This window comes from Haliotis rubra, unplaced genomic scaffold, assembly GCF_003918875.1.
Source record: "Haliotis rubra isolate DU_JTF1 unplaced genomic scaffold, ASM391887v1 Scf1396, whole genome shotgun sequence".
NCBI classification, from domain to species: Eukaryota; Metazoa; Mollusca; class Gastropoda; order Lepetellida; family Haliotidae; genus Haliotis; species Haliotis rubra.
Window position 1 is genome coordinate 165,514 of NW_025765332.1, and position 23,393 is coordinate 188,906.

The 23,393-nt window shown below is 40.4% G+C and overlaps 1 protein-coding gene and 20 non-coding genes across 21 annotated transcripts; all 21 read left to right on the top strand.

The window, feature by feature from the left end:
* Positions 1–1,784: 1,784 nt before the first annotated feature.
* LOC124268618 (integumentary mucin C.1-like) lies at positions 1,785–9,376 on the top strand. The gene is made up of 5 exons (XM_046703621.1): positions 1,785–1,884; positions 4,372–4,665; positions 5,791–6,240; positions 6,530–6,715; positions 9,122–9,376. The coding sequence occupies exons 2-5, from the start codon at positions 4,407–4,409 to the stop codon at positions 9,340–9,342; spliced, it is 1,116 nt and encodes a 371-aa protein (XP_046559577.1). The 5' UTR covers positions 1,785–1,884; positions 4,372–4,406; the 3' UTR covers positions 9,343–9,376.
* Positions 9,377–15,800: 6,424 nt separating this feature from the next.
* Positions 15,801–15,874, top strand: Trnat-agu. The gene has a single exon. It is a non-coding gene; the product is annotated as a tRNA-Thr (tRNA).
* A 245-nt stretch (positions 15,875–16,119) lies between these two features.
* Trnat-agu lies at positions 16,120–16,193 on the top strand. The gene has a single exon. It is a non-coding gene; the product is annotated as a tRNA-Thr (tRNA).
* A 255-nt stretch (positions 16,194–16,448) lies between these two features.
* Trnat-agu lies at positions 16,449–16,522 on the top strand. The gene has a single exon. It is a non-coding gene; the product is annotated as a tRNA-Thr (tRNA).
* A 245-nt stretch (positions 16,523–16,767) lies between these two features.
* Positions 16,768–16,841, top strand: Trnat-agu. The gene has a single exon. It is a non-coding gene; the product is annotated as a tRNA-Thr (tRNA).
* Positions 16,842–17,081: 240 nt separating this feature from the next.
* Trnat-agu lies at positions 17,082–17,155 on the top strand. The gene has a single exon. It is a non-coding gene; the product is annotated as a tRNA-Thr (tRNA).
* Positions 17,156–17,410: 255 nt separating this feature from the next.
* Trnat-agu lies at positions 17,411–17,484 on the top strand. The gene has a single exon. It is a non-coding gene; the product is annotated as a tRNA-Thr (tRNA).
* A 245-nt stretch (positions 17,485–17,729) lies between these two features.
* On the top strand, positions 17,730–17,803 carry Trnat-agu. The gene has a single exon. It is a non-coding gene; the product is annotated as a tRNA-Thr (tRNA).
* Positions 17,804–18,042: 239 nt separating this feature from the next.
* On the top strand, positions 18,043–18,116 carry Trnat-agu. Its single transcript has one exon. It is a non-coding gene; the product is annotated as a tRNA-Thr (tRNA).
* Positions 18,117–18,697: 581 nt separating this feature from the next.
* Positions 18,698–18,771, top strand: Trnat-agu. The gene has a single exon. It is a non-coding gene; the product is annotated as a tRNA-Thr (tRNA).
* Positions 18,772–19,011: 240 nt separating this feature from the next.
* Trnat-agu lies at positions 19,012–19,085 on the top strand. The gene has a single exon. It is a non-coding gene; the product is annotated as a tRNA-Thr (tRNA).
* A 574-nt stretch (positions 19,086–19,659) lies between these two features.
* Positions 19,660–19,733, top strand: Trnat-agu. Its single transcript has one exon. It is a non-coding gene; the product is annotated as a tRNA-Thr (tRNA).
* A 239-nt stretch (positions 19,734–19,972) lies between these two features.
* Trnat-agu lies at positions 19,973–20,046 on the top strand. The gene has a single exon. It is a non-coding gene; the product is annotated as a tRNA-Thr (tRNA).
* A 581-nt stretch (positions 20,047–20,627) lies between these two features.
* Positions 20,628–20,701, top strand: Trnat-agu. Its single transcript has one exon. It is a non-coding gene; the product is annotated as a tRNA-Thr (tRNA).
* A 569-nt stretch (positions 20,702–21,270) lies between these two features.
* On the top strand, positions 21,271–21,344 carry Trnat-agu. The gene has a single exon. It is a non-coding gene; the product is annotated as a tRNA-Thr (tRNA).
* Positions 21,345–21,583: 239 nt separating this feature from the next.
* On the top strand, positions 21,584–21,657 carry Trnat-agu. The gene has a single exon. It is a non-coding gene; the product is annotated as a tRNA-Thr (tRNA).
* A 240-nt stretch (positions 21,658–21,897) lies between these two features.
* Positions 21,898–21,971, top strand: Trnat-agu. The gene has a single exon. It is a non-coding gene; the product is annotated as a tRNA-Thr (tRNA).
* Positions 21,972–22,224: 253 nt separating this feature from the next.
* On the top strand, positions 22,225–22,298 carry Trnat-agu. Its single transcript has one exon. It is a non-coding gene; the product is annotated as a tRNA-Thr (tRNA).
* A 250-nt stretch (positions 22,299–22,548) lies between these two features.
* Trnat-agu lies at positions 22,549–22,622 on the top strand. The gene has a single exon. It is a non-coding gene; the product is annotated as a tRNA-Thr (tRNA).
* Positions 22,623–22,885: 263 nt separating this feature from the next.
* Trnat-agu lies at positions 22,886–22,959 on the top strand. The gene has a single exon. It is a non-coding gene; the product is annotated as a tRNA-Thr (tRNA).
* A 234-nt stretch (positions 22,960–23,193) lies between these two features.
* Trnat-agu lies at positions 23,194–23,267 on the top strand. Its single transcript has one exon. It is a non-coding gene; the product is annotated as a tRNA-Thr (tRNA).
* Positions 23,268–23,393: the final 126 nt, after the last annotated feature.

Sequence of the window (23,393 nt, forward strand, 5' to 3'; positions counted from 1 at the left end):
GCCTTGGGTCACAAAGACAACTTAACGGTGATATTTACATCCAAACTTGGACTAAATGTACTATATACAAAACAAACAAAAATATTGTCTCCTGAAAACTATTTCATGCTTGTTAATCCTAAATCATTCAGTACAATCGTCACTGTCATGATTTAGACGCACTTCGCTTAGGTGATTGAATTAGGGAAACAAAATAATACACCAATCAGTAAGAGAATATGTACCCAATGTAATAATTAATGAAATCTTGAGGAGGATATCACTTTTATAAAACTGTACCAAATAAATAGAAGGGTGATATTTTGGTCAGACAATTAAAGTTATTGCTTTGAAGAGATCAGTCAATACAAATATTGTTTGTAACTTATCGATGTACATGTATTAAGCCATGGCAAGAAGGTGATAATAATGTATGGACTGTGGGTCTGTGGCTTTTCAGCATTGATAATTACAAGTTGACTGATTGACGCAGAGAACGATATTGCGTGTAAAAAATGCATCAAGCATTATACTTCTTCCTTCTTTTTTTTAAATCCTGTTTGTTAAAAGGGCCGAATAACGTGCCTATTTCCATCAACGGCCACGAGCAAAACACTCAAAGAGGACGTTGTTTCACAAAGATCTTGCAAGTATTTGTTTGTATATAACTATAGACCGTCAGTATGTAAAGAACGTATCAAGATAAGGTTTCAACTAGACGGTCACAAGTTTGCGAGTATGGCCCATGTCCACTTAGTTGTGGTCGTTCTTCAACATTTTGTGTTCAGCAGTACATCAGGTTTCTACGGTTTCCAGAATGACGTCTCAGCAAAACTAAAGCCTCCTTCATACGGACCTTCGTCAGCACCGGTAGAAGGAATCGGTAAGAACGTTGTGTTTTAAGCCCTCGAGGATATCCTTATACTCCAGTCATATGCCTGCAAATAATCTTGACACACGTCATTGATATTATGACTTTCGTCTCACGCGACCTGGGTAGAATGACAAACACTCAAGTTTGTCCCCCGACCTGGGCCCTGTTCCTCAAAGCGATCGTAGCGCTACGACTGTCGTAAGTCTATGTTAAAGTATGGGAGTTACGATCATCTTAGCGCTACGATCGCTTTGAGGAACGGGGCCCAGATCTTACAGCAAGAAAATACCCGTGGGGCTCCCGGTCAGAACTGACCATAGAGGCGACTAACGGGATCGGGAGGTCAGGCTCGCAGACTTGGTTAACACATGTTATGGTATCCCAGTTGCATAGATCGATGCTCATGCTGTTGATCACTGGATTGTCTGGTCCAGACTCGATTATTTACAGACCGCCGCCCTGTAGCTGGAATATTGCTGAGACAATCAAACAACAGACAAACAAAGAACACAACAAGCATGGACCGCCAGGTCAAAGGGAAAAGGTCAAATTTATCTTCAAAAAGTATATCATATACAAATATTTCAAAAATCGTCATGGACAACCAGGTTCAACCAGCAAAGAGTTCACACCTTAATGGGGGCGGCAGGGTAGCCTAGTGGTTAAAACGTCCGCTCATCACGCCGAAGACCCGGGTTCCATTCCCCACATGGGTACAATATGTGAAGCCCATTTCTGGCGTCCACCCGCCGTGATATTGCTAGGGTATTGCTAAAAAGCTGCGTAAAACCATACTCACTCACTCACCCAAACTTGAATGGACTACAGTCATTCAAATCTCCCCTGGCTGAGTTACCAAATGGTGAGTTCATATAGCTGGAACATTGCAAACAAACACGCAAATCTGCATATTCGTTTATTAACAGGCTCAAGCGCAGGCGTTTTCCAACCATTCGTGAGTTCAACCCTCGGTGGGTTACAGCCACCCAAGCCTACCCAGTCGGCGTCATCCGGACTTACCGCTGTGAATGGTAACTACAATACAGTTCAGATATTATTATTATTATTATTATAGGATATTTATATAGCGCACATATCCAGGCAACTAGTGCTTGCTCAAGGCGGTGGGATTTGTTCCCCTCGATCACTGGATGTCAGTCTCAACGGCACTTCGTATTATCAATCTCAACTCCCTGAGGAGTATACAACAATAGTGCCTCTGACACATTTGTGGCTACAGGGGTTCGAATCACTGTATGGGCAAACAGTGTTAATAAAATACGTAATGAGTTAAGCGGTAGAATTTTCTTTAAAAAAATCATTTGGCCGATCTCGTTCAAATTTAAAGTATAGATTAATCATAACATACAAAAACAATATACGATAGCCAAAGTCTAGATTTTTATTTATTTTTAATCATTGCCAAAACAGTGATTCGAATCCCTGTGTCTGTGGCAATCATGATTTGGGGTTTCTGTAAATAACAGCCGTTACGTGTATTTCCGATAAACAGATTGTTGTTGGGCAAAACAAATCCATAGTTCAGAAGGTGTCACGCCTTACAATTTTGTTTGTGATCTGGAACTAATTTGATTCCACGTGAATAACGAACAGAATATCAGCGCAGTGACCATGTGATACTTATGACGGTGTAAACCCGGAAAGAGTGATATTTATTCGGGGAGAGTGTTGCTGTGGAGAGACAGCTGGTTGAGATTTTGTATGGCAACGTTTTTCAGCTGCAACTGCAACTACGTGTATGTGTATACGTAGGACTCGGATCCATTGCAGGCCTCAAATCCGTGGTAGATTTCCAAATCCGTGGTGGATTTCCAAATCCATGGCTAGTTGCCGTACCTACCCTAATCTGTGGCGGATTTCCTACTCATCGTCATTAGAACATTTCAGCTCGGTAGAATAGGGGTTAATGGCATTTCATTTATGTGTTTCTAACTTTCTGATACCCATGTACCTAGATATCCGATGCTATGTTAGCGCTAAGATCGTCTTTCGATATTGCTAATGTTTTTACGACAATCATAGAAGTAAGAGAGCTTCGAAAATTTAGGCCGTTCTAATTATCGAATACGTTTGCTTTCCTTTTAATATTCAACAATACATGAAGAAACACAAAAGAGTGAATAACGTGTAAAAACATTTATTTATTATACATCTAAATCTGTCCATCTCGGATAAGATGTCTGTTCAACTGGAACCTATGGTAGGTTTGAGTGTCCGTCACCTCGTACACTCGGAGTTCTTAGATAGGGTGACAGTTCCCGGTCTCCAGAAGCCGCTGGTAAAAACAGCCACGCCCTTGTTCATCGCGGGGTTTGGTCTGAAATAGACCGCCTGTCCATCTCGCGCGTAGAACTCATCTTCCGTCATGAGCTTGTCCGCAAACTGCTCCAGCGGGAAGTCTCGGAGTGTAGCACTGTAGCAACCCACTATGTAATAACAACGCACTATGTAATAAAATCTTCAAAGTCCAAAACAGCTCGCACTTAAACGATTTTATTACATAACGGGTTATTACAAACTGGGTTACTCTAGTAGCAACCCACTATGTAATAACAACGCTGACGAGAGGATCTTACAAATCTTTACACTTTCCCATTTCGGATTCAGCGTTTTCAGTTTTGCAATCTGACGTATTTTTTCCATGTCGTTCCAAAATGTTTCTGCATTGGGATCTTTTGATACGGGTTTCTTCTTCTTTGTAGGTGGCTCATCAATTACAAAACCATCATTTGCTATGGTTTCCATTTTCTTAACTTTGAAGATTTTCCTGAGATTACTATCGCCACGAACGGCTGGTGTCGAATAACGTCGGGAACGGTTAGCGATTATGACGTCATCGCGTAAGGACGTCATTACGTGATGACATCATGTAACAATCGAACAATCAAACCTGCCACGGATTAGGAAACCCGCCATAGATTAGAGACCCGCCACAGATCTGAGTCCTACATGTATATGCATTTTATTGGGGTCGAAAGCATAGTTTATAGCTTTTCTGGGACAGATAACCTCTGAAATCCGATTTTCATAATCTTTTCGAAATCTAAATGTTCCTCCAACTGTAAATTCACGGGTCCAAGTAGGCAGAATGCAGATCATGCTTTGGCAAAGAAGTCTTACAATTACTGGAATAGTTTCATTGCTTATGTCTCATGTTTTGTATGCAAAAATAAACTAAACTATAATCTTAAAAGTGTGGGATGAATAAAACGTCTAGAGTTGTTCACTCGCTTAAACTTAAGATGTGTGTCATGGCTATTTAGCTTGCATAAATAAACAAGTCAACATGAAAAATATTACAAAAGTTAATAACATTTATCTCAAACGATAAGTAAATGTCTACACTGATAATCTAACGGTGATGGTTATAATGCAAACTCCATGTTATCATTTTGGAGTATATATTGTTATTTGACCCGTGACATGACAGTTTGAGTTGCGGAGTAAACGTTAACGTGTTCCACCAAACCCCTTAAACACTGTATTTCTCCAAAAAGGTTTCCACTTCACCAAAGGCAACACCCAGTCGTCCATGGCAAATGGATTCAAAGAGTCACCCAAACAATCGTCTGTATCGGGATTTAGCGGATTTGGCGGTAAACCACACCAATTAAATCCTGAAGATTTTGAAAAGACCCACAACGCTCCTTCATTCTCCAAAGGATTATTGGTCCCACCCACGGTATCCTCCTCCCTAACTGTGCCTCGCGGTTTCACTGGGTTTCAGCCAGGGTTCAGCTTCATCCCCAACACAGGTCTCCCCAAAACACACGTTGAGGGGCCCAGACCAGGTAGGTGAGATTGTTTGCTAATACCATAGAATTCAGAATAGTAATTAATCGTCACGTTGGTTTGCGAACACCTGTCATCGTCACTATTGTATCGTCATCCATCAACACATGCGGATGGTATGGTCGGAATCGTACAATCGCCTCTACCTTAAACAATATTTCTAAGAATATGGACATGGTTTATTCGCTTCTAATTATAAACCTGGAATAAAGTTAAGCACCTCTCCATATGTTCATTTCTAACAGAACTATGTTGAAGCTTGTGAATGATGATACGTAACAAAATTACCAGGTGTGATACTTTCCACTTTTCATTTCTAAACTCATTACTTCTAGTTTTGCTTAAAATACCCCCAGTAATTGTCTTCTCACAAACCATGGGATATATATATATATCCTTTTATTGACGTTTTCATATATCTTCCATATTTACATATTTTGCACCCCTTAACTTGTGATTTTGTCACATTGACATTTAACTTATTCTGATCCCATATGTTGTTTGATGCGCACGAGGGAACACGTGACACGTTCTATGTCTGAGGTACCTTTGGTCAGTACATGCGTCCTTGACCCACATTCCCTCGACGATCAGCTGTAATCTGAACTCAGATTCACGTGTAAAAAACACTCTACTTCACAGTCGAGATAAAATCTTCTGATTTTGAAGTTCTCGTGTTTTCTGTGTTTATTTGGTGGTGCTTTTAACTTTAGCAATGTTTCGGGTCACGCTCAAGATCGTGATGGGCCCTATCCAAAAGTTACCACATCATTTTGAGCGATTTGCCTTCTGATAGGAAAAAGGTATAAACAGCAATACAGATCAAAAACTGTTTCTCGAATTTTGCTGTAAACTCTAGTTGTTACCTTCTTCTTGTTACTAATAATTCAAACGATAATTCTTTCTGTGGCGACCAGCTATATTTCTCTTGACTGACCTCCAAGATCTATCGCATTGAGATCACTTCGTAAATTTTAGATAAACAAATCCGACTCAAAGTTGTTTTTCGGCGTAATTAAAACGTTTTAAAACAACGGATAAAGCATAAGGACACAAACTGAGTTTTCCTTCTTATCAAGTTTATTGTCTTCTGTGGAATAACTGTGTTTTGTCTTCTACGAAAGTTAGTCAGAAAACCACCTCACCTCGGTCTACAACTACGCCCGGTACTACAACTATTCCTACGACGACAACTACAACAACAACTACTACTACTGCCCCGCCTACTACCCCTACTGTTGCAGCAACTACAACAGCTACTCCTGTTACTACTACAACTACTCCTACGACTACAACTAGTAGTACTGCTCCGCCTATTACGCCTACTGCTACAACTACTCCCTCTACTACTACAACTACTCCTACGACAACTACTCCCTCTACTACTACAACTACTCCTACGACAACTACAACAACTAGTAGTATCGCTCCGCCTACTACGCCTACTGCTACAACAACTACTCCTGCTACTACTACAACTATTCCTACGACGACTACAACAACGACGACTACAACAACTACGACTACAACAACTACAACTACAGCTCCTCCTACTACCACTTCCAAACAAGAAGGTATGTCACATGTCATGTCAATGTTTTCTGATTGCCATTATGGACGAGGAGGGTAAAAGTACTGAAAGCACACTGACTACACAATTCCACCGAGATCCTCTTCAAAGGCATCTACCCAACTATAACAGTTGGTTGGTTGGTTGTTGTTTTACGCCGCACTCAGCATTCCAGCTATATAACAGCAGTCTGTGAATAATCGAGTCAGGACCAGAAAATCCAGTGATCAACATATATCGATCAGTGTTTAAAATGAATTTTACAAATGATATGCTCATTCATCTTTTCACAGTACGCAGAGATCCCCACTGCCCTAAGACATTCACCTTCTCTGGTGGCTTCTGTTTCAAAATATACTCCAAGGAAAAGCAACACAAACAGGCCGTACTGACGTGTAGAAAAGGAGGTGCTAATGGCCGGTTAGCAATCCTGAATACCGAGAAGAAATTTGAAGCCTTACGAGCGGGGCTCTCTTCAGGTAAAGCAACTCTTTCACGAATCTCTCTTAACTAGGTAATAATATATTGTAATAATCAACATGATAAGCATAGTGTAGCGTTTGAACCGCACCAGGGTACTCATCCTTTTGTGTGTTTTACTGCTCAGCTTCGGTGTATCTTGGTACATTCTTTGTCAGAAAAACGTACGCCAATCGTGAAACATATGCGTCGTATGAAGGTACGAATCGTATGGTGTTACACATATCGGTATATATCCTGTTACACATACCAGTATACGTTGTATTACATATAATCTAGGTACACATCGCGTTACACACCTACATATAAATCTTGTCTAACATCTCGGTGTATTGTTACACATGTACATATAAATCACATTTCACATCTCGGTGTATAGTTACGCATCTACATATAAATCATGTTTCACATCTCGGTGTATAGTTACACATCTACATATAAATCACATTTCACATCTCGGTGTATACTTACACACCTACATATAAATCATGTTTCACATCTCGGTGTATTGTTACACATCTACATATAAATCATGTTTCACATCTCGGTGTATAGTTACACATCTACATATAAATCATGTTTCACATCTCGGTGTATTGTTACACATCTACATATAAATCATATTTCACATCTCGGTGTATAATTACACACCTACATATAAATCACATTTCACATCTCGGTGTATTGTTACACATCTACATATAAATCATATTTCACATCTCGGTGTATAATTACACACCTACATATAAATCACATTTCACATCTCGGTGTATAGATACACATCTACATATAAATCATGTTTCACATCTCGGTGTATTGTTACACATCTACATATAAATCATATTTCACATCTCGGTGTATAGTTACACACCTACATATGAATCATGTTTCACTTCTCGGTGTATTGTTACACATCTACATATAAATCATGTTTCACATCTCGGTGTATTGTTACACATCTACATATAAATCACATTTCACATCTCGGTGTATTGTTACACATCTACATATAAATCATATTTCACATCTCGGTGTATAGTTACACATCTACATATAAATCATGTTTCACATCTCGGTGTATAGTTACACACCTACATATAAATCATGTTTCACATCTCGGTGTATAGTTACACACCTACATATAAATCATGTTTCACATCTCGGTGTATTGTTACACATCTACATATAAATCATATTTCACATCTCGGTGTATAGTTACACACCTACATATAAATCATGTTTCACATCTCGGTGTATTGTTACACATCTACATATAAATCATGTTTCACATCTCGGTGTATAGATACACATCTACATATAAATCACATTTCACATCTCGGTGTATTGTTACACATCTACATATAAATCATATTTCACATCTCGGTGTATAGTTACACATCTACATATAAATCATGTTTCACATCTCGGTGTATAGTTACACACCTACATATAAATCATGTTTCACATCTCGGTGTATTGTTACACATCTACATATAAATCATGTTTCACATCTCGGTGTATTGTTACACATCTACATATAAATCACATTTCACATCTCGGTGTATTGTTACACATCTACATATAAATCATATTTCACATCTCGGTGTATAGTTACACACCTAAATATAAATCATATTTCACATCTCGGTGTATAGTTACACACCTACATGTAAATCATGTTTCACATCTCGGTGTATTGTTACACATCTACATATAAATCATGTTTCACATCTCGGTGTATTGTTACACATCTACATATAAATCACATTTCACATCTCGGTGTATTGTTACACATCTACATATAAATCATGTTTCACATCTCGGTGTATAGTTACACACCTACATATAAATCATGTTTCACATCTCGGTGTATTGTTACACATCTACATATAAATCATGTTTCACATCTCGGTGTATAGTTACAAACCTACATATAAATCATATTTCACATCTCGGTGTATAGTTACACACCTACATATAAATCATGTTTCACATCTCGGTGTATTGTTACACATCTACATATAAATCACATTTCACATCTCGGTGTATAATTACACACCTACATATAAGTCACTTTTCACATCTCGGTGTATTGTTACACATCTACATATAAATCATATTTCACATCTCGGTGTATAATTACACACCTACATATAAATCACATTTCACATCTCGGTGTATAGATACACATCTACATATAAATCATGTTTCACATCTCGGTGTATTGTGTTACGCATACTGTGTTGAATTGATATGGGATTTTCACCCGCTTCACTCACTCACTCACTCACTCACTCACTCTCACTCACTCACTCACTAACTCAATCACTCACTCACTCAATCACTTAATCACTCACTCAATCACTCACTCAATCACTCACGCAATCACTCACTCACTGTTTCAGCCAAGAAGAATGCAAAGTACTGGGTTGGTCTGAAGAGCGCAGGTGGCAGTCGCATGACATGGGATGACAACAGTTCTGTAAACCGAAGTTTCTGGGCCCCGGGCGAACCTAACAGTCGGAATGAAAAATGCGGCGACATGCGAACGGAGCTTAAATACAAGCTGAATGACGTACCGTGTTCACCGTACAGGTTCAGTTTCGTTTGCGAAATCCCCCTTTAAAATGCTTTCACCGAGCTTGTAAGTTGATGACATACCCAGTATATGTTTGAAGCATCGTATTGTCTTATGTCCTAAATACACGTATTTAATGCATGAAAACACAAGGCATGCTTTTTACATAATGTTCCATACTGTGTAATAAATTACACAAAATATTACACAATACATGATAAAACGTGTTCAAACAAGTCCCATAATAAAATAAAACCGTATATTTAAGAATAAAAGATGCATAGTATACAATTACTGAAAAACAAACAATATACGCAATGAAACACTGAATAAGAAAGAACACCATGAAAGAGAGTGAGTGAGTGAGTTAAGTTTTACGCCGCACTCAGCAATATTCCAGCTATATGGCGGCGGTCTGTAAATAATCGAGTCTCGACCAGACAATACAGCAATCAACAGCATGAACATCGATCTACGCAATTGGGATACGATGACATGTGTCAACCAAGCCAGCGAGCCTGTCCACCCGATCCCGTTAGTCGCCTCTTACGACAAGCATGGGTTACTGAAGGTTCATTCTAACCCGGACCTTCACGGGTCAATGAAAGAGAGAGATAAAATAGTGATAGAGGAATGCATAGGAGTGATCGGTCATATTATCAGGAAATCGGAAATTTTATCTGCGATAATACGTTACTGACTTGACAACGGTTAACAACTCTGTTAATTTCTATACTGACTTTGGGCTGTACATACTACCAGTACATTTGCATGTAATATCGATACTGGCAAACTATAGATTAGTACAAGATTAACAGAATGATAACAGTACATCAACGTCAAATTCTCCAGTGGAGCAGACAGTGGATGGGGAGCACCTACATGGAGAAGAATTCCCTTCACTGATGAGTCTCTATCTTCACCGAACTGACGACAGGACATTGTCCGTTACATCAGGCCATGTGTTCTAGAAAGGGGTCGTTTTGGAGGTGGTAGGGTCACAGCTGCAGCAAGGACGACAATGATTGTTGATTGAGAGGAAATCAAACGCTTTGAGGTACCGAAAGGAGAATTTTCAAATGGCCGCTTTACCTTTTCTTGCAGAAGGACGGCCGAGGAGTGACGTTTCAACGCGTTGCTCAAATTGTGAAGTTTATCATCATCAGAACAAAGTTAATGCGTTACCTTCCACCACCAGATTCCCTGAGTTGTCTCCCACTGAACAGTGGGCGACGTGTACAACGTCAATCGTATCCTCCAACAACGCTGCAGGATGTTGGTCAAATCCTTCCCCGGATGTGGAAGAATCTTCCCCAGTAAATAACATTTCATTGTCCGCAGTAAAAGTAAAACACTTTTCACGAAAAGGAGGGAACAATATCTAGCTTGTGTTGCATTTTGGCGAATATTTTTCCATTAAAGTTTCGGTTAAAAGATGCACGTTCTTAACTGATCTCCAAATTTACCAATGTCTTTTGTTTCTGTAGCTCTTCAGTGATAAATTTCGTTGAAGTACATTGGTGGGCCGTCCTGATATATTGAATATATTACCTATGCAACTCCTCATATATCCAACATCAAAATACTTTTAGAGAGAAATGGTCCGACGTTTACGACGTCGTCCGAATCTTTAATATCAGCAGCATACCGTCTACATCCCATTTAAATCAACTGTTGACCCAACACTCACACTGAACTAAGTATGTCATAACTGGGTAAGTAGAGCTCTGTCGTTCCCTTTGATTCCAGCCAATGCATTCGCCTCATACCACAGGACCATCAGAAAGGGTGAGTCGTAACGGAACACGAATTTGTTTTGGTGTTTAGGGGGGTGTAATAATTCCGTGAACCGTGATGGAACCATGGACTGTCTGATCTCTAGACCGGTAGTAGTGAGTGAGCAATATTCCAGCACTATGAGGGTACCATATTCTTTACTGGGGAGATGCCTTTATATCTAAATCATTTTGAAAAGGATGTAATCGCATGATGTCCAAAACAGGTTTGTAGGTGTAAACCAGGCAATGAATTGAATATAATCTTTGCTTTATAGGTATGCATGTGTTGGTTGAACATTAAGGGAAATGTATTCAATTTGTGTTTTGGGTACCTTTTAATTAAGACAAGAGTCTATGTTGTGACCGTGTCGATGTCTCCAGTAGAAAAACACTGAATGTATCAGAGGTGGAGTGAGGTGAGTAAGTGAGTTAAGTGTTACGCCCTTTGTAGCAATATCCCAAAAATATCAGCAAGGGACGCCAGAAATGGGCCAGAGAGTTACTCATAATGTTATAGTAACGCAGCCACATTTAGAAGAAGACAAAATACTCGTTCGGATCTGTTCGCTCTTTGTACTTCTGTTTGTTTCACTATTGATTTTGCCTTATACACTATTTATATACCTAAGAAAAAGACTCCAGAAGATGCTCCTACTCCCTGGCTCAGATTATAGTGGAAAGGCCCATAGGGTTGCATTACTCAGTAGTACCTTCCAGAACTCTGTTTAAATATAGCACAAGTCTTAATTTAAAGGTCACATGCAACCAAAAGATCAAACATAATTAAAACACAATTATCACTTGTTCATGACATATAATATACATTGCTGATTTATGAAAAAAAACATATAAAAAAAATTATAAGCGTACAATCGCAAATCATAAGTGCAATATTCTGTACTTGGGTTGACTTACCTCGAAACAAAGCACCCGGGATACCGAACCCAGTCCGAGCGGATGGGTGTGCACTCAAGTGTAACGAGAACTTTCATTGGCTTGTTCATTTGCCGATGCCCTCACGGCTCATTGTGTGTGTATACAGAGATGTTGGGTTTTGTAAATACATGCTCAATTTTTGTGTATAACATTTTGCAATCAACAGACATCATAACATGTCATGTGTACAAGTATCACACCTGCCTGTCTGTATAATTACATAATGTGACAGAGGCCGAACTCGGTTGCACGAGCCATAAATCAATGCGTTTTGTTTATGGTGTTAAGTTCAAATTGCATGTGGTCAGTGATCGAAGTTGTGTTTTGCATATTATCATTAGCAGACAGGCAGGCAAACACATTGGTGTCAATAAAACAGACATTGAGTTTTGTCTGCGACAAAGACATATCTATACCACAGTAAGAAATTCTGTCAATGCTAAATAATGGCATTGCTTTTTAGTATCGAACTGAGAAAGTGACTCGGTAAGAAGAACATGTGGTGAAATAGACAAATGAAATTATGTAAACAGTTAAATCTGTAATCTACTGCCATAACATATATAAAGTTCGCGCCTGTGAAATATCAACAAAACATTAGAAAAATAGCTCACATCAAAGCCTTCACCGAGTACTCACCGCCGTCTTGAAATGTCGAACGCCTTACTGGTTGACACATAGCTGAGTAGATCTAGATCCTAACAAGGTTCTTTTATGTAACGAGTAGATTATTTACTATTTGTTTTGATTAGACTACTCCTGCTCATGACCTTATAATCAGGACAATCCGCTTCCAAGCTGCGCGAACCTATTCACTGCGCATGCGCTATGAGCGCAGCCCAGCGCTGCGCAGCACAGATGTTGAAATGACTTTTCACCCCAAGCTGGGGTGAATTTAGTGAATCGTTTGAACTCCGATTTCGCGGGGTTTTTTTTCACCGCGTTATTTTTCAACTTTATTAGTTGAATTTGCATTTTTTATGATTTGTATCTGTATGTCCATACCGAAAGGTATCAGAATCTGCAAAGTTGTGTTTTACGTCGCATGTGACCTTTAAAGGAGGTATATGGAAAATAAACTTCTTAGCATATGTTAAATGGGCAAAACAAAGTATACTTATTTACGCCCAAGAAAGTCATTAGAGATTTAATTGTTATCTGAAAAGCACCAAACATCTGCTGTTATTCCACAACCTGCACGTACCGTATGCATATTGTAATCACAGCCTCGGCAGAGTTTGAGATGTGACGTCACAGTGGTTAACCGCCCGCTGTTTCCCTTTGTTTACAGTGCATTCATCTACATAACAATGGGGTGTTGTTTCCGTTCATCCCGCTGTGTGGTAGACGTAAGATGGTATATTTTTTTCGTGATGGTGTCCAAGTCCATCCAAGAAAGGTACTAAGCGTCATGTCATCAAAAATTGCAAGCGTAAAGAAACTGTAGACCACTGAATGTTAGAGGAAACAATGTTGTACACTTGGTACATCGTTACACAGTGAATAACACTGCCACAATGTTGTACACTTGATACATCGTTACACAGTGAACAACACTGCCACAATGTTGTACACTTGGTACATCGTTACACAGTGAATAACACTGCCACAATGTTGTACACTTGGTACATCGTTACACAGTGAATAACACTGCCACAATGTTGTACACTTGGTACATAGTTACAAAGTGAATAACACTGCCACTTAAAAACAACTACTAGTATAGCAATAATATGTGAAACACACATACCAAAACTGGATTGTCACAGACAATTGGATCCAAATGTGAAATGCATGGACTTCCTACACAATTATGCTATACATGTGCCCACAGAGGTTTTACGGAACTATTACAAACATAATGAGGGATGTATTTAAACGATAGGAATGTGTTCCAATTTTGACATCCTGACTGCTGAATTAGTACGGAATCATATGACTAATCAAATATTTATAGAATTCCAGAAGAGATGCACTAGTAGATTCAGCACTACGTTGACGTGTTTGTGTTTATTTATCTCCAATACATGAAGAGTGAGTGAGTTAGTTTTCTAGTAATATTCCAGCAATATCGCGTCGGGGGACTCCAGAAATTGAGTTCACACATTGTACCCCAGGGGGGGACTCGAACCCGGATCTTCGGCGTGACGAGCGAACGCTTTAACCACAACACTTACCCCCAACCCCACCCACCCCACCCCACCCACACACACCCCACACACACCCCATACATGAGGAAAAACGCAATATATGTACGCAGTGCTGCTGGACTATAAGTATATTCATGATTATAATAAGTGCAATAAAACTAGGCAAGCCTGTGATCTGTGGAAAATCTTAGAGAGGTGTAACTAGAATGTTTAATTCATCTCATGCTATTCTGTGGTTTGAGTCTGTAAGGGACCCACGACTAGCATCTGGAGTAAACCTGAGACTGAAACTGACATGAATCTGAGACTTGTACATGACTAGAAACTGTCATCAATCCGAGATCAGTACATGACTAGAAACTGTCATGAATCTCAGACTTGTACATGACTAGAAACTGTCATGAATCTGAGACCAGTACATGACTAGAAACTGTCATGAATCTGAGACCAGTACATGACTAGAAATTGTCATCAATCTGAGACCAGTACATGACTAGAAACTGTCATCAATCTGAGACCAGGACATGACTAGAAACTGTCATCAATCGGAGACTTGTACATGACTAGAAACTGTCATCAATCGGAGACTTGTACATGACTAGAAACTGTTAAGAATCTGAGACCAGTACATGACTAGAAACTGTCATGAATCTGAGACCAGTACATGACTATAAACTGTCATCAATCGGAGACTTGTACATGACTGGAAACTGTCATCAATCTGAGACCAGTACATGACTAGAAACTGTCATGAATCTGAGACTTGTACATGACTAGAAACTGTCATCAATCTGAGACCAGTACATGTCTAGAAACTGTCATGAATCTGAGACCAGTACATGACTAGAAACTGTCATGAATCTGAGACCAGTACATGACTAGAAACTGTCATCAATCTGAGACTTGTACATATCTAGAAACTGTCATAAATCTGAGACCAGTACATGATATGAAACTACCATGAATCTGAGACCAGTACATGATATGAAACTACCATGAATCTGAGATGTGTACATGACTAGAAACTGCCATGAATCTGAGACCAGTACATGACTAGAAACCGTCATTAATCTCAGATGTGTACATGACTAGAAAGTGTCATCAACCTGATACTTGCAAAGTTCAATTTCCTATTCACATTTAACATTTGCTGTCATTGTTTCCAGCAAAATGACACTGGTGTCAGAGCGTGTGTAGGAATGGGTATTATTTGAATCGCATGTCACAGGTATCCAAAACAGACATAAACGACTTTTAAAGCCAGGTGAATCATAAATGAAGTATACACTATTGTAATTTCGTTTTATCCCAGCGGCTCTATAGCTCAGTTGGTTAGAGCGCCTGCCTAGTAAGCAGAAGGTCGAGGGTTCGACTCCCCCTGGAGCCTTCTTTTTCACATCGGCTACCACTTGTGTTCATCACTTCCTTTTGCAAAGTTCAATTTCCTTTTCACATTTAACATTGCTGTCATTGTTTCCAGCAAAATGACACTGGTGTCAGAGCGTGTGTAGGAATGGGTATTATTTGAATCGCATGTCACAGGCCTCCAAAACAGACATAAACGATTACATTTTCATGCTCGTTTTAAAGCCAGGTGAAACATAAATGGAGTATAGTCTATTGTAGATTCGTTTGTCCCATCGGCTCTATAGCTCAGTTGGTTAGAGCGTCTGCCTAGTAAGCAGAAGGTCGAGGGTTCGACTCCCCCTGGAGCCTTCTTTTTCACATCGGCTACCACTTGTGTTCATCACTTCCTTTCGCAAAGTTCAATTTCCTTTTCACATTTAACATTGCTGTCATTGTTTGACACTGGTGTCAGAGCGTGTGTAGGAATAGGTATTATTTGAATCGCATGTCACAGGCCTCCAAAACAGACATAAACGATTACATTTTCATGCTCGTTTTAAAGCCATGTGAAACATAAATGGAGCATAGTCTATTGTAGATTCATCTATCCCATCGGCTCTATAGCTCAGTTGGTTAGAGCGTCTGCCTAGTAAGCAGAAGGTCGAGGGTTCGACTCCCCCTGGAGCCTTCTTTTTCACATCGGCTACCACTTGTGTTCATCACTTCCTTTTGCAAAGTTCAATTTTCTTTTCACATTTAACATTGCTGTCATTGTTTGCAGCAAAATGACACTGGTGTCAGAGCGTGTGTAGGAATGGGTATTATTTGAATCGCATGTCACAGGCCTCCAAAACAGACATAAACGATTACATTTTCATGCTCGTTTTAAAGCCAGGTGAAACATAAATGGAGTATAGTCTATTGTAGATTCGTTTGTCCCATCGGCTCTATAGCTCAGTTGGTTAGAGCGTCTGCCTAGTAAGCAGAAGGTCGAGGGTTCGACTCCCCCTGGAGCCTTCTTTTTCACATCGGCTACCACTTGTGTTCATCACTTCCTTTCGCAAAGTTCAATTTCCTTTTCACATTTAACATTGCTGTCATTGTTTGACACTGGTGTCAGAGCGTGTGTAGGAATAGGTATTATTTGAATCGCATGTCACAGGCCTCCAAAACAGACATAAACGATTACATTTTCATGCTCGTTTTAAAGCCAGGTGAAACATAAATGGAGCATAGTCTATTGTAGATTCGTCTATCCCATCGGCTCTATAGCTCAGTTGGTTAGAGCGTCTGCCTAGTAAGCAGAAGGTCGAGGGTTCGACTCCCCCTGGAGCCTTCTTTTTCACATCGGCTACCACTTGTGTTCATCACTTCCTTTTGCAAAGTTCAATTTTCTTTTCACATTTAACATTGCTGTCATTGTTTGCAGCAAAATGACACTGGTGTCAGAGCGTGTGTAGGAATGGGTATTATTTGAATCGCATGTCACAGGCCTCCAAAACAGACATAAACAGTTCTTTTAACTCAGGTGAATCATAAAGGGAGTTTACACTATTGTAGCTTCGTCTATCCCATCGGCTCTATAGCTCAGTTGGTTAGAGCGTCTGCCTAGTAAGCAGAAGGTCGAGGGTTCGACTCCCCCTGGAGCCTTCTTTTTCACATCGGCTACCACTTGTGTTCATCACTTCCTTTTGCAAAGTTCAATTTTCTTTTCACATTTAACATTGCTCTCATTGTTTGCAGCAAAATGACACTGGTGTCAGAGCGTGTGTAGGAATGGGTATTATTTGAATCGCATGTCACAGGCCTCCAAAACAGACATAAACGATTACATTTTCATGCTCGTTTTAAAGCCAGGTGAAACATAAATGGAGTATAGTCTATTGTAGATTCGTTTGTCCCATCGGCTCTATAGCTCAGTTGGTTAGAGCGTCTGCCTAGTAAGCAGAAGGTCGAGGGTTCGACTCCCCCTGGAGCCTTCTTTTTCACATCGGCTACCACTTGTGTTCATCACTTCCTTTCGCAAAGTTCAATTTCCTTTTCACATTTAACATTGCTGTCATTGTTTGACACTGGTGTCAGAGCGTGTGTAGGAATAGGTATTATTTGAATCGCATGTCACAGGCCTCCAAAACAGACATAAACGATTACATTTTCATGCTCGTTTTAAAGCCATGTGAAACATAAATGGAGCATAGTCTATTGTAGATTCGTCTATCCCATCGGCTCTATAGCTCAGTTGGTTAGAGCGTCTGCCTAGTAAGCAGAAGGTCGAGGGTTCGACTCCCCCTGGAGCCTTCTTTTTCACATCGGCTACCACTTGTGTTCATCACTTCCTTTGCAAAGTTCAATTTTCTTTTCACATTTAACATTGCTGTCATTGTTTGCAGCAAAATGACACTGGTGTCAGAGCGTGTGTAGGAATGGGTATTATTTGAATCGCATGTCACAGGCCTCCAAAACAGACATAAACAGTTCTTTTAACTCAGGTGAATCATAAAGAGAGTTTACACTATTGTAGCTTCGTCTATCCCATCGGCTCTATAGCTCAGTTGGTTAGAGCGTCTGCCTAGTAAGCAGAAGGTCGAGGGTTCGACTCCCCCTGGAGCCTTCTTTTTCACATCGGCTACCACTTGTGTTCATCACTCCCTTTTGCAAAGTTCAATTTCCTTTTCACATTTAACAATGCTGTCATTGTTTCCAGCAAAATGACACTGGTGTCAGAGCGTGTGTAGGAATAGTTATTTGAATCGCATGTCACAGGCCTCCAAAACAGACATAAACGATTACATTTTCATGCTCGTTTTAAAGTCAGGTGAAACATAAATGGAGTATAGTCTATTGTAGATTCGTCTATCCCATCGGCTCTATAGCTCAGTTGGTTAGAGCGTCTGCCTAGTAAGCAGAAGGTCGAAGGTTCGACTTCCCCTGGAGCCTTCTTTTTCACATCGGCTACCACTTGTGTTCATCACTTCCTTTTGCAAAGTTCAATTTTCTTTTCACATTTAACATTACTGTCATTGTTTCCAGCAAAATGACACTGGTGTCAGAGCGTGTGTAGGAATGGGTATTATTTGAATCGCATGTCACAGGCCTCCAAAACAGACATAATCGGTTACATTTTCATGCTCGTTTTAAAGCCAGGTGAAACATAAATGGAGTATAGTCTATTGTAGATTTGTGTATCCCATCGGCTCTATAGCTCAGTTGGTTAGAGCGTCTGCCTAGTAAGCAGAAGGTCGAGGGTTCGACTCCCTCTGGAGCCTTCTTTTTCACATCGGCTACCACTTGTGTTTATCACTTCCTTTTGCAAAGTTCAATTTCCTTTTCACATTTAACATTGCTCTCATTGTTTCCAGCAAAATGACACTGGTGTCAGAGCGTGTGTAGCAATGGGTATTATTTGAATCGCATGTCACAGGCCTCCAAAACAGACATAAACGTTTCTCTTAACTAAGGTGAATCATAAAGGGAGTTTACACTATTGTTGCTTCGTCTATCCCATCGGCTCTATAGCTCAGTTGGTTAGAGCGTCTGCCTAGTAAGCAGAAGGTCGAGGGTTCGACTCCCCCTGGAGCCTTCTTTTTCACATCGGCTATCACTTGTGTTCATTCCTTCCTTTCGCAAAGTTTAATTTCCTTTTCACATTTAACATTGCTGTCGTTGTTTCCAGCAAAATGACACTGGTGTCAGAGCGTGTGTAGGAATGGGTATTATTTGAATCGCATGTCACAGGCCTCCAGAACAGACATAATCGGTTACATTTTCATGCTCGTTTTAAAGCCAGGTGAAACATAAATGGAGTATAGTCTATTGTAGATTTGTGTATCCCATCGGCTCTATAGCTCAGTTGGTTAGAGCGTCTGCCTAGTAAGCAGAAGGTTGAGGGTTCGACTCCCCCTGGAGCCTTCTTTTTCACATCGGCTACCACTTGTGTTCATCACTTCCTTTCGCAAAGTTCAATTTCCTTTTCACATTTAACATTGCTGTCATTGTTTGACACTGGTGTCAGAGCGTGTGTAGGAATAGGTATTATTTGAATCGCATGTCACAAGCCTCCAAAACAGACATAAACGATTACATTTTCATGCTCGTTTTAAAGCCATGTGAAACATAAATGGAGCATAGTCTATTGTAGATTCGTCTATCCCATCGGCTCTATAGCTCAGTTGGTTAGAGCGTCTGCCTAGTAAGCAGAAGGTCGAGGGTTCGACTCCCCCTGGAGCCTTCTTTTTCACATCGGCTACCACTTGTGTTCATCACTTCCTTTTGCAAAGTTCAATTTTCTTTTCACATTTAACATTGCTGTCATTGTTTGCAGCAAAATGACACTGGTGTCAGAGCGTGTGTAGGAATGGGTATTATTTGAATCGCATGTCACAGGCCTCCAAAACAGACATAAACAGTTCTTTTAACTCAGGTGAATCATAAAGGAGTTTACACTATTGTAGCTTCGTCTATCCCATCGGCTCTATAGCTCAGTTGGTTAGAGCGTCTGCCTAGTAAGCAGAAGGTCGAGGGTTCGACTCCCCCTGGAGCCTTCTTTTTCACATCGGCTACCACTTGTGTTCATCACTCCCTTTTGCAAAGTTCAATTTCCTTTTCACATTTAACAATGCTGTCATTGTTTCCAGCAAAATGACACTGGTGTCAGAGCGTGTGTAGGAATAGTTATTTGAATCGCATGTCACAGGCCTCCAAAACAGACATAAACGATTACATTTTCATGCTCGTTTTAAAGCCAGGTGAAACATAAATGGAGTATAGTCTATTGTAGATTCGTCTATCCCATCGGCTCTATAGCTCAGTTGGTTAGAGCGTCTGCCTAGTAAGCAGAAGGTCGAAGGTTCGACTTCCCCTGGAGCCTTCTTTTTCACATCGGCTACCACTTGTGTTCATCACTTCCTTTTGCAAAGTTCAATTTTCTTTTCACATTTAACATTACTGTCATTGTTTCCAGCAAAGTGACACTGGTGTCAGAGCGTGTGTAGGAATGGGTATTATTTGAATGGCATGTCACAGGCCTCCAAAACAGACATAAACGATTACATTTTCATGCTCGTTTTAAAGCCAGGTGAAACATAAATGGAGTATAGACTATTGTAGATTCGTCTATCCCATCGGCTCTATAGCTCAGTTGGTTAGAGCGTCTGCCTAGTAAGCAGAAGGTCGAGGGTTCGACTCCCCCTGGAGCCTTCTTTTTCACATCGGCTATCACTTGTGTTCATTCCTTCCTTTCGCAAAGTTTAATTTCCTTTTCACATTTAACATTGCTGTCATTGTTTCCAGCAAAATGACACTGGTGTCAGAGCGTGTGTAGGAATGGGTATTATTTGAATCGCATGTCACAGGCCTCCAAAACAGACATAATCGGTTACATTTTCATGCTCGTTTTAAAGCCAGGTGAAACATAAATGGAGTATAGTCTATTGTAGATTTGTGTATCCCATCGGCTCTATAGCTCAGTTGGTTAGAGCGTCTGCCTAGTAAGCAGAAGGTCGAGGGTTCGACTCCATCTGGAGCCTTGTTTTTCACATCGGCTACCACTTGTGTTTATCACTTCCTTTTGCAAAGTTCAATTTCCTTTTCACATTTAACATTGCTCTCATTGTTTCCAGCAAAATGACACTGGTGTCAGAGCGTGTGTAGCAATGGGTATTATTTGAATCGCATGTCACAGGCCTCCAAAACAGACATAAACGTTTCTCTTAACTCAGGTGAATCATAAAGGGAGTTTACACTATTGTTGCTTCGTCTATCCCATCGGCTCTATAGCTCAGTTGGTTAGAGCGTCTGCCTAGTAAGCAGAAGGTCGAGGGTTCGACTCCCCCTGGAGCCTTCTTTTTCACATCGGCTATCACTTGTGTTCATTCCTTCCTTTCGCAAAGTTTAATTTCCTTTTCACATTTAACATTGCTGTCATTGTTTCCAGCAAAATGACACTGGTGTCAGAGCGTGTGTAGGAATGGGTATTATTTGAATCGCATGTCACAGGCCTCCAAAACAGACATAAACGATTTTTAAAGCCTGGTGAATCATAAATGGAGTATAGTCTATTGTAGATTCGTCTATCCCATCGGCTCTATAGCTCAGTTGGTTAGAGCGTCTGCCTAGTAAGCAGAAGGTCGAGGGTTCGACTCCCCCTGGAGCCTTCTTTTTCACATCGGCTACCACTTGTGTTTATCACTTCCTTTTGCAAAGTTCAATTTCCTTTTCACATTTAACATTGCTGTCATTGTTTCCAGCAAAATGAGACTGGTGTCAGAGCGTGTGTAGGAATGGGTATTATTTGAATGGCATGTCACAGGCCTCCAAAACAGACATAAACGGTTCTTTTAACTCAGGTGAATCATAAAGGGAGTTTACACTATTGTAGCTTCGTCTATCCCATCGGCTCTATAGCTCAGTTGGTTAGAGCGTCTGCCTAGTAAGCAGAAGGTCGAGGGTTCGACTCCCCCTGGAGCCTTCTTTTTCACATCGGCTACCACTTGTGTTCATCCCTTCCTTTTGCAAAGTTCAATTTCCTTTTCACATTTAACATTTGCTGTCATTGTTTCCAGCAAAATGACACTGGTGTCAGAGCGTGTGTAGGAATAGTTATTTGAATCGCATGTCACAGGCCTCCAAAACAGACATAAACGATTACATTTTCATGCTCGTTTTAAAGCCAGGTGAAACATAAATGGAGTATAGACTATTGTAGATTCGTCTATCCCATCGGCTCTATAGCTCAGTTGGTTAGAGCGTCTGCCTAGTAAGCAGAAGGTCGAGGGTTCGACTCCCCCTGGAGCCTTCTTTTTCACATCGGCTACCCCTTTTGTTCATCCCTTCCTTGCAAAGTTCAATTTCCTTTTCACATTTAACAATGCTGTCATTGTTTCGAGCAAAATGACACTGGTGTCAGAGCGTGTGTAGGAATAGTTATTTGAATCGCATGTCACAGGCCTCCAAAACAGACATAAACGATTACATTTTCATGCTCGTTTTAAAGCCAGGTGAAACATAAATGGAGTATAGACTATTGTAGATTCGTCTATCCCATCGGCTCTATAGCTCAGTTGGTTAGAGCGTCTGCCTAGTAAGCAGAAGGTCGAGGGTTCGACTCCCCCTGGAGCCTTCTTTTTCACATCGGCTACCACTTATGTTCATCACTTCCTTTTGCAAAGTTCAATTTTCTTTTCACATTTAACAATACTGTCATTGTTTCCAGTAAAATGACACTGGTGTCAGAGCGTGTGTAGAAATGGGTATTATTTGAATCGCATGTCACAGGCCTTCCAACAGACATAAACGGTTACCACATCGGCATTTTCATGCTGGTTTTAAAGTCAAGTGAAACATAAATGGAGCATAGTCTATTGTAGATTCGTCTGTCCCATCGGCTCTATAGCTCAGTTGGTTAGAGCGTCTGCCTAGTAAGCAGAAGGTCGAGGGTTCGACTCCCCCTGGAGCCTTCTTTTTCACATCGGCTCCCACTCGTGTTCATCACTTCCTTTTGCAAAGTTCAATTTCCTTTTCACAATTGCTGTCATTGTTTCCAGCAAAATGACACTGGTGTCAGAGCGTGTGTAGCAATGGGTATTATTTGAATCGCATGTCACAGGCCTCCAAAACAGACATAAACGATTCTCTTAACTCAGGTGAATCATAAAGGGAGTTTACACTATTGTTGCTTCGTCTATCCCATCGGCTCTATAGCTCAGTTGGTTAGAGCGTCTGCCTAGTAAGCAGAAGGTCGAGGGTTCGACTCCCCCTGGAGCCTTCTTTTTCACATCGGCCACCACTTGTGTTCATCACTTCCTTTTGCAAAGTTCAATTTCCTTGTCACATTTAACATTGCTGTCATTGTTTCCAGCAAAATGACACTGGTGTCAGAGCGTGTGTAGGA